At 60.5% G+C, this 10,659-nt stretch overlaps 1 protein-coding gene across 3 annotated transcripts in view; it reads left to right on the top strand.

Annotated features, from left to right (window-relative positions):
* The window catches only part of ing4 (inhibitor of growth family, member 4), a 52,511-nt gene that overhangs the window by 18,203 nt on the left and 23,649 nt on the right, over positions 1–10,659 (top strand). For all 3 annotated transcript variants that reach the window (XM_063040199.1, XM_063040200.1, XM_063040201.1), the window contains exons 2-4: positions 1,667–1,738; positions 3,027–3,193; positions 5,235–5,349. In XM_063040199.1, the coding sequence (XP_062896269.1) occupies positions 1,667–1,738; positions 3,027–3,193; positions 5,235–5,349 (354 nt within the window). The remainder of the gene's footprint in view (positions 1–1,666; positions 1,739–3,026; positions 3,194–5,234; positions 5,350–10,659) is intronic.

Genomic DNA, 10,659 nt, shown 5'->3' on the forward strand with positions numbered 1-10,659 from the left:
TCTCAGGGTACGCCCGCACTACGCCGGATAATTTTGAGATGGAAGCTTTTTCTCTTCGTTTTGACTCTCCGTCCCCGCTGAAGGGGCGTCTTCGTCCCCCGAAAACGGAGATTTTCAGAAACGGTCTCCAGAGTGAACAAATCTGAAAACGCCTAATATCCGTTGTAGTGCGTACGGGGTAACCGGAGGGATTTAAAAACGCTGCCATGACAACAATGCTTTTTTCTGCTTCTCCTCGGTACTGTCCTTGCTTGTACGAAGGTGGCTTCTATATATTGGCGAGACCCGACGCAGACTGGGAGACCGCTTTGCTGAACACCTACGCTCTGTCCGCCAGAGAAAGCAGGATCTCCCAGTGGCCACACATTTCAATTCCACATCCCATTCCCATTCTGACATGTGCATCCACGGCCTCCTCGACTGTAAAGATGAAGCCACACTCAGGTTGGAGGAACAACACCTTATATTCCGTCTGGGTAGCCTCCAACCTGATGGCATGAACATCGACTTCTCTAACTTCCGCTAAGGACCCACCTCCCCCTCATACCCCATCCGTTATTTATTTATATACACACATTCTTTCTCTCACTCTCCTTTTTCTCCCTCTGTCCCTCTGACTATACCCCTTGCCCATCCTCTGGGCTTCTCCTCCCCCTTGTCTTTCTTCCCGGTCCTCCTGTCCCATGATCCTCTCAGATCCCCTTTTGCCAATCACCTGTCCACCTCTTGTCTCCATCCCTCCCCCTCCTGTCTTCTCCTATCATTTTGGATCTCCCCCTTCCCCTCCCGCTTTCAAATCTCTTACTAGCTCTTCCTTCAGTTAGTCCTGACGAAGGGTCTCGGCCCGAAACGTCGACTGTGCCTCTTCCTATAGATGCTGCCTGGCCTGCTGCGTTCCACCAGCGACTTTGATGTGTGTTGCATGAAGGTGGTTTACCTATTTATGCAAGTACTTCTCTGACAATGGATGTGCAACAGCCTGATGTAACGTTGTATGGACGTACAAGATAACACTGATGCAGACATGATTTATACATTTAACAAGGTGCTTTATTAATGCAACAGAGTTAGTCAGTTTTTCAATGTACGTCGTCAGCCGGGTCATACTGTCCGTGAACTGCCTGTCGGTCGCCTCCGTACGCTCCAGTATTTGTTTTTTTTTAGTTTTAAGTCCTCCTGCGCGAAAGCCAAGAGTAATTCCCTTTGAAGTTTTTCTACTCTGTAACTGGACAAACGCGCACGAAGTATATTGTTTCCTCTTCGCTTGTTTTCCACGTGTGTCCTGCGCGTGCCCAGTAGGAGGAGATTCGCCCAAATATCCGTGTCAGTGTGGACAGAGGTATTTTGAAAAACGCTGTCGTCGTTACTCGAAACCGGCGTTTTCTAAATTATCCGGCGTGGTGTGGGCTGGCCTCAGTTTCATTTCACACATCTGCTCGGAAACGTTGGGACACCGGATTTAGATTTATTTATCACAGTCTATTGTCGTGGTACATTATCTGTCACCGTGTACGACCCTGAGGTTCATGTTCCTTGGGGGGGGCGGGGGCTGACGGGTTAGTTTCCACGTGTTGTGATGCTTTGACAGAGAGGGAGAAACAGCCCAGATCTTTGGTGCAAAATCTCCTCACCTGATCGAATCCTCCTTCCTCCTCCTGCTCTCCAGGCATCGAGAACCTCCCCTTTGAACTCCAGAGGAACTTCCAGCTCATGAGGGATCTGGATCAGAGGACCGAAGGTGAGTGCGTCTCCCGCCCGAAGGTCCTGGCGGGGAGCAGGGGGGGGTCCCGGATTTCTTCCGCTCATCCCCCGTGGGTCTGTCCCCTCGTTTTCGGCATCCCCGACCACCCTCCCCTTCGGTCCCAGGGGTCCCAGACTCTCCCCCTCGTTCCCGGTCTGGCATTCCACGTTCCACTGCAGTAAATCTCTTTCTGACCCCTCTCTCCCCCCCTCTCTCTCTCTCCCCTCCCTCTCTATCTCTGTCCCCTCTCTCCCCCTCCCTCTCTCCCCCCTCTCACCCCCTCCCTCTCTCCCCCACTCTCTCTCCCCATTCTCTCTCCCCCTCTCTCTCCCCCCCTCCCTCTCCCTCTCTCCCCCTCTCCCCCACTCTCTCTCCCCCTCCCTCTCTCCCCCACTCTCTCTCTCTCCCCTCCCTCTCTCTCTCTCCCCTCCCTCTCTCTCTCTCCCTCCCTCTCTATTTCTGTCCCCTCTCTCCCCCTCCCTCTCTCCCCCACTCTTTCTCCCCCTCTCTCTCCCCCCTCCCCCTCCATCTCTCCCCCACTCTCCCTCCCCCTCCCTCTCTCCCCCACTCTCCCTCCCCCTCCCTCTCTCCCCACTCTCTCTCCCCCACCCTCTATCCCCTTTCCCCTCTCTGCCCTTTCCCCTCTCTCCCCTTTCCCCTCTCTCCCCTTTCCCCTCTCTCCCCTTTCCCCTCTCTCCCCTTTCCCCTCTAACCCCTCTCCCCTCTAACCCCTCTCCCCTCTAACCCCTCTCCCTCTAACCCCCTCTCCTCCTTTCCCCCTCTCCCCTCCCCCTCTCCCCCTCCTCCTCTCCCTGTCTCTCCCCCTCCTGTCTCAACCCCCTCTCCCCGTCTCTCCCCCTCCCGTCTCTCCCCCTCTCCCCTCTCTCCCCCTCTCTCCCCCCTCCCCTCTCTACCCCTCTCCCCCTCTCTCCCCTCTCTCCCCCCTCTCTCCCCACTCTCCCCCCTCTCTCCCCTCTCTCCCCCCTCTCTCCCCTCTCTCCCCCCTCTCTCCCCTCTTCCCCCTCTCTTCCCTCTCTCCCCCCTCTCTCCCCTCTCTCCCCTCTCTCCCCTCTCCCCCTCTCCCCATCTCTTTGCCTCTCTCTATCCCTCTCTTTTCCACTCCCCCTCTCCCCACTCTGTCCCCCTCTCTCTCCCTCCCCCTCCCTCTTTCCCCTTCCGCTCTCTCACCCCCCTCTCCCTCCACTCCCTCCCTCTGCCCCATCCCTCTCTCTCTCCCCCGCTCCCTCCCTCCCCCCCCACCCTGCCTCTTCGCCCTCCCCGGTAGACCTGAAGGTGGAGATCGACAAGTTGGCGGGGGAGTACGTCTCCCATGCTCGCACGCTGGGCGCCGAGCAGAAGCTCCAGCTGGTCCGTCAGATCCAGAGCGCCTACAGCAAGTGCAAGGAGTTTGGCGATGACAAGGTCCAGCTGGCCATGCAGACCTACGAGATGGTAGGTGCCTGGACCCCTGGGGGGGAGTGAGGGGGAGAGCGTGGGCCAACCCCAGTCGCCTCTGTTTGACCTCCCCGGCCCTCTGTGGCCCCGCTCCGATCTCCGTCAGACTCTCATTCCTTTGTGGGACCTCCCAGATCTCAATGGGACATCCCAGATTTCAGTGAGACCTTTCAGATCTCCAGGGTCAAACCAATCCCCTCTGTGGCCCCTCTCCGATCTCCGTCAGACTCTTATTCCTTCGTGGGACCTCCCAGATCTCAATGGGACATCCCAGAACTCAGTGGGACATCCCAGAACTCAGTGGGACCTCCCAGATCTCAATGGGACCTCCCAGATCTCAGTGAGACCTCCCAGATCTCCAGGGTCAAACCAATCCCTTCTGTGGCCCCTCTCCAATCTCCATCAGACTCACATTCCTTTGTGGGACCTCCCAGATCTCAATGGGACATCCCAGATTTCAGTGAGACCTCCCAGATCTCAGTGAGACCTCTCAGCTCTCAATGGGATCTCCTGGATTTCATTGGGCTTTCCCACCTTCCGGTGGAACATCCCGGATCTCATTCAGATACCAAGATCTTATTGGGTTATCCCGGATCTCTGCGGGATCTGTCAGATCTCCCGAGACCTCTCAGTTCCCAATGAGATCTCTGAGATCTCAATGGGACCTGTCAGATCTCAATGACAGCTTGCAGCTCTCAATGGGACCTCCCAGTCCTCAATGAGACCGGTCTGCTCCCAGTGAGACTTCACAGCTCTCATTGGGACCTCCTAGATTTCAATGGGACCTCTCATCTCTCAATGGAACATCCCAGGTCTCCAGATCTCATTGGGGCATCTCAGATCTCAGTGGGACCTTTCAGATCTCCAGGGATATCTCAATTTCCAATGAGATCTCTCAGATCTCAGTGGGACCTTTCAGATCTCCAGGGACGTCTCAATTCCCAATGAGATCTCTCAGATCTCAGTGGGACCTTTCAGATCTCCAGGGATGTCTCAATTCCCAATGAGATCTCTCAGATCTCGGAGGGCACTTCCCAGATCCCATTGGTGCACCCAAGATCTCATTGGAACATGGCATATCTCAGTGGGACTTTTCAGATGTCCAGGGATCTCTCAGATCTCAATGAAACCATTTTGCTCTCGGTGGGACCTCTCAGGTCTTAATGGCACCTCCCAGCTCTCAGTGGGACCTCCCAGATATCATTGAGCCCTCTTGTGGTCCTCTGAGATCCCAGTGTGACTCTTCAGATGTCCAGGGACCTCTCATATCCCAATGGGATTTCTCAGATCTTGGTGGAACCTCCCAGATCTCAATAGGACTTCTTAGATCTCTTGGGACCTCTCAGATCTCAATGGAACCTATCAGAACTCACTGGCACCTCCCAGATTCATTGATTCTCTTGTGGTCCTCTGAGATCCCAGTGTGACTTTTCAGATGCCCAGGACCTCTCATATCCCAATGGGATTTCTCAGATCTCAGTGGGACATCTCTGCTCTCAGATCTTGGTGGAACCTCCCAGATCTCAATAGGACTTCCTGGATCTCTTGGGACCTCTTAGATCTCTGTGTGGCCACCCAGGTCGCAATGGGACCCCTTGCATTTCAACGAGACTTCCCACATCTCAATGGGACCTCCCAGGTGCCAATGGAACATTCCAGTTCTCTGTGGGACCCTTCAGATCTCACCGGAGCCTCCGATTCCGTGGTGATAATTCCCACCTTGCTGTTGGATGAGCCTGTTCTCCGCGGGACCTCTCCGATCTCGGACCTCCTACCCACCCGCGAGGTGCGTTCGGTCCCCCCCCCTCCCCCCCCTTCGGTGGGGCCTCTCCGTCCCAGGTGGTGGCATCTCCGATCCCCGCTGGGGCTCCCATCTCCGAGGAACCTCCCATTCCTCTGCGGGACCTCTGAGATCTCCTGTCATTCTGCAGGGCGGGGTGGGTGGGGGGGTGGTCTTCCCGCGACCTTGTGGGAACATTGGAGGTCAGCCGCGTTGCCCGGCCACCCACCCCTCACCCTCTTGTCCTGGCACCCTCAGGTGGACAAGCACATCCGCCGGCTGGACACCGACCTGGCCCGCTTCGAGGCCGACCTCAAGGAGAAGCAGATTGAGTCCAGCGACTGTGACAGCTGTTCCAGCAAGGGCAAGAAAAGTGAGTCCCTGCAGGACCGCGGCTTCCGCGGCCCGGAATTCCCTCCCTCCCTGGAGCCGCTCCCGTCCCGGCTCTCTGATTCTGTCTGTCCCGTATGCACGTCGTGTCTGTGTCACCCCCTACAGCCCTCCCGGTCTCCGTCACCCCCTGCAGCCCTCCCGGTCTCCGTCACCCCCTACAGCCCTCCCGGTCTCCGTCACCCCCACCCTTCCCGGTCTCCATCACCCCCTCCTTCCCCGTCTCCGTCACCCCCTTCCTCCCCGTCTCCGTCACCCCCTACAGCCCTCCCTGTCTCCGTCATCCCCTACAGCCCTTCCCGTCTCCGTCATCCCCTCCTTCCCCGACATCCCAACCCGTCTCCGTCACCCCCTACAGCCCTCCCTGTCTCCGTCATCCCCTACAGCCCTTCCCGTCTCCGTCATCCCCTCCTTCCCCGACATCCCAACCCCTCTCCGTCACCCCCTACAGCCCTCCCTGTCTCCGTCACCCCCACCCTCCCCATCTCCGTCACCCCCTCCCTCCCCGACATCCCAACCCGTCTCCGTCACCCCCTCCCTCCCCGACATCCCAACCCGTCTCTGTCACCCCCTTCCTCCCCATCTCCCTCATCCCCTACTTCCCCTACACCCTTCCCTGTCTCCGTCACCCCCTCCTTCCCCTACATCCCAACCCGTCTCCGTCACCTACTCCCTCCCCTACACCCTTCCCCGTCTCCATCACCCCCTCCTTCCCCATCTCCCTCATCCCCTCCTTCCCCTACACCCTTCCCTGTCTCCGTCACCCCCTCCTTCCCCTACATCCCAACCCGTCTCCGTCACCTACTCCCTCCCCTACACCCTTCCCCGTCTCCGTCACCCCGTCCTTCCCCTACATCCCAACCCGTCTCCGTCACCCCCTCCCAACCCGTCTCTGTCACCCCCTCCCTCCCCGTCTCCCTCATCCCCTCCTTCCCCTACACCCTTCCCTGTCTCCGTCACCCCCTCCTTCCCCTACATCTCAACCCGTCTCCGTCACCTACTCCCTCCCCTACACCCTTCCCCGTCTCCGTCACCCCCTCCTTCCCCTACATCCCAACCCGTCTCCGTCACCCCCTCCCAACCCGTCTCTGTCACCCTCTCCCTCCCCGTCTCCCTCATCCCCTCCTTCCCCTACACCCTTCCCTGTCTCCGTCACCCCCTCCTTCCCCTACATCCCAACCCGTCTCCGTCACCCCCTACACCCTTCCCCGTCTCCGTCACCCCCTCCCTCCCCGTCTCCGTCACCCCCTCCCTCCCCGACTCCCTCATCCCCTCCCTCCCCGTCTCCCTCATCCCCTCCTTCCCTTACACCCTTCCCTGTCTCCGTCACCCCCTCCCTCCCCTACACCCCTCCCCGTCTCCGTCACCCCCTCCCTCCCCTACACCCCTCCCTGTCTCCGTCACCCCCTTCCTCCCCTACACCCCTCCCCGTCTCCGTCACCCCCTCCCTCCCCTACACCCCTCCCCGTCTCCGTCACCCCCTCCCTCCCCTATACCCTTCCCTGTCTCCGTCACCCCCTCCCTCCCCTACACCCCTCCCCGTTTCCATCACCCCCTCCCTCCCCTGCACCCCTCCCCGTCCCCGTCACCCCCACCCTCCCCATCTCCGTCACCCCCTCCCTCCCCTACACCCCTCCCCGTCTCCGTCACCCCCTCCCAACCCGTCTCTGTCACACCCTCCCTCCCCTACACCCCTCCCCATCTCCGTCACCCCCTCCCTCCCCTACACCCCTCCCTGTCTCCGTCACCCCCTCCCTCCCCCACACCCCTCCCCGTCTCCGTCACCCCCTCCCTCCCCTACACCCCTCCCCGTCCCCGTCACCCCCTCCCTCCCCTACACCCCTCCCCATCTCCATCACCCCTTACCTCCCCCACACCCTTCCCTGTCTCCGTCACCCACTCCCTCCCCTACACCCTTCCCCGTCTCCGTCACCCCCTCCCTCCCCGTCTCCCTCATCCCCTCCTTCCCCTACATCCCAACCCGTCTCCATCACCTCCTCCCTCCCCTACACCCCTCCCCGTCTCCGTCACCCCCTTCCTCCCCGTCTCCATCACCCCCACCCTCCCCGCCATCCCTACCCGTCTCCGTCACCTCCTCCCTCCCCTACACCCCTCCCCGTCTCCATCACCTCCTTCCTCCCCTACACCCCTCTCCGTCTCCGTCACCCCCTCCCTCCCCTACAGCCCTCCCCGTTTCCATCACCCTCCCTCCCTGACATCCCGTCCCTGTCTCCGTCACCCCCTACGCCCTTCCCCGTCTCCGTCACCCCCTCCCTCCCCACACCCCTCCCTGTCTCCGTCACCCCCTACGCCCTACCCTGTCTCCGTCACCCCCTCCCTCCCCTACACCGCTCCCCGTCTCCGTCACCCCCTCCCTCCCCTACACCCCTCCCTGTCTCCGTCACCCCCTCCCTCCCCTACACCCCTCCCCGTCTCCGTCACCCCCTCCCTCCCCTACACCCCTCCCCGTCTCCGTCACCCCCTCCCTCCCCTATACCCTTCCCTGTCTCCGTCACCCCCTCCCTCCCCTACACCCCTCCCCGTTTCCATCACCCCCTCCCTCCCCTGCACCCCTCCCCGTCCCCGTCACCCCCACCCTCCCCATCTCCGTCACCCCCTCCCTCCCCTACACCCCTCCCCGTCTCCGTCACCCCCTCCCTCCCCTACACCCCTCCCCGTCTCCGTCACCCCCTCCCAACCCGTCTCTGTCACACCCTCCTTCCCCTACACCCCTCCCCATCTCCGTCACCCCCTCCCTCCCCTACACCCCTCCCTGTCTCCGTCACCCCCTCCCTCCCCCACACCCCTCCCCGTCTCCGTCACCCCCTCCCTCCCCTACACCCCTCCCCGTCCCCGTCACCCCCTCCCTCCCCTACACCCCTCCCCGTCTCCATCACCCCTTACCTTCCCCACACCCTTCCCTGTCTCCGTCACCCCCTCCCTCCCCTACACCCCTCCCCGTCTCCGTCACCCCCTCCCTCCCCGTCTCCCTCATCCCCTCCTTCCCCTACATCCCAACCCGTCTCCATCACCTCCTCCCTCCCCTACACCCCTCCCCGTCTCCGTCACCCCCTTCCTCCCCGTCTCCATCACCCCCACCCTCCCCTACATCCCAACCCGTCTCCGTCACCTCCTCCCTCCCCTACACCCCTCCCCGTCTCCATCACCTCCTTCCTCCCCTACACCCCTCTCCGTCTCCGTCACCCCCTCCCTCCCCTACAGCCCTCCCCGTTTCCATCACCCTCCCTCCCTGACATCCCTTCCCTGTCTCCGTCACCCTCCCTCCCTGACATCCCTTCCCTGTCTCCGTCACCCCCTACGCCCTTCCCCGTCTCCGTCACCCCCTCCCTCCCCACACCCCTCCCTGTCTCCGTCACCCCCTACGCCCTTCCCTGTCTCCGTCACCCCCTCCCTCCCCTACACCCCTCCCCGTCTCCGTCACCCCCTCCCTCCCCTACACCCCTTCCCGTCTCCCTCACTCCCTCCCTCCCCTACACCCCTCCCCGTCTCCCTCACCCCCTCCCTCCCCTACACCCCTCCCCGTCTCCGTCACCTCCTCCCTCTCCTACACCCCTCCCCGTCTCCGTCACCTCCTCCCTCCCCTACACCCCTCCCCGTCTCCGTCTGGGGCTCCATCGCCTACCCCCCTCCCCGTCTCCGTCACCCCCTCCCTCCCCTACACCCCTCCCTGTCTCCGTCACCTCCTACGCCCTTCCCTGTCTCCGTCACCCCCTCCCTCCCCTACACCCCTCCCCGTCTCCGTCACCCCCTCCCTCCCTACACCCCCTCCCCCTCCCCCATCCGCCCCTCCCCCCTCCCCCTCCCCCCCTCCCGCCCCTCCCCCTCCCCCTCCCCCTCCCGCCCCTCCCCTCCCCCCCCCCCCCCTCCCCCCCCCATGTCATGTTTGAGGATTTGATGGGTATCTCCCAGTAGAAGAGCATTTAATATCAGCTGGTCGAACTCTGGGATCTGGTCTGCCTGGGGATCGAGGCTTCGCGATTCAGAGTTTGGTTTAGTTCTCCAGGAGGCAAACGTTCTGTAATCCTGCACTGCAGCAGTGGTTGAGCGGGAGAGCTTGCGATGTGCGGTGAGTCTCCTGGGACTGTTCTCCCTGGAATCCGGTGTGGTGAAAGGCCTCGATCGTGTGGATGCGGAGAGGATGTTTCCGATGGTGGGGTGTCCGGAAGCAGTTCGTCCTCATCCCCGTCCTAAATCTTGAGGCTATGTCCCCTAGTTCTAGTCTCACCTACCATTGGAAACAACTTTCCTGCCTCTATCTTATCTGTCCCTTCCATAATTCTGTCTGTTTCTTTAAGATCTCCTCTCGTTCTTCTGAATTCCAGCGAGTACACCCCCAGGTGACTCAATATCTCCTCATAGTCTAAACCCCTTAATTTCTGGAATCAACCCGGTGAACCTCCTCAGCACTGCCTCCAAAGCCAGTATCTCCTTCCTCGAGTCAGGAGAGCAGACCTGCACACAGTACTCCAGGAGCGGCCTCACCCGTACCCTGTACAATTGCTGCATAACCTCCCCGCTCTCGAATTCAATCCCTCTGGCAATGAAGGCCAACGTCCCATTTGAAGGCCAACCTGCCAATGAAGGACAACATCTGAATGAGGCCAACATCCCATTTGAAGGCCAATCTCTCAATGAAGCCGATGACCCAATGGAGGCCAACGACCCAATGAAGCCAATGACCCAGTGAAGGTCAATGACCCAATGGAGGTCAACGACCCAATGGAGGCCAATGACCCAATGAAGCCAACGACCCAATGGAGGCCAATGACCCAATGGAGGCCAACGACCGAATGGAGTCCAACGACCCAATGAAGCCAACGACCCAATGGAAGCCAACGACCCCATGAAGGCCAACGACCCAATGAAGCCAACGACCCTGTGAAGGCCAATGACCCGGTGAAGGCCAACGGCCCAATGAAGGCCAATCTCTCAATGAAGCCAACGACCCAATGGAGGCCAACGACCGAATGGAGTCCAACGACCCAGTGAAGGTCAACGACCCAATGGAGGCCAACGACCCAATTTAGACCAACAACCCAATGGAGGCCAACGACCCAATGGAGGCCAACGACCCCATGAAGGCCAACGACCCCATGAAGGCCAATGACCCAAGGAAGCCAACGACCCAATGAAGGCCAACGGCCCAATGAAGCCAACGACCCTGTGAATGCCAATGACCCGGTGAAGGCCAACGGCCCAATGAAGGCCAATCTCTCAATGAAGCCAATGACCCAATGGAGGCCAACGACCGAATGGAGTCCAACGACCCAAT

The sequence above is a fragment of the Mobula hypostoma genome, unplaced genomic scaffold (genome assembly GCF_963921235.1).
Source record: "Mobula hypostoma unplaced genomic scaffold, sMobHyp1.1 scaffold_161, whole genome shotgun sequence".
NCBI classification, from domain to species: domain Eukaryota; kingdom Metazoa; phylum Chordata; class Chondrichthyes; order Myliobatiformes; family Myliobatidae; genus Mobula; species Mobula hypostoma.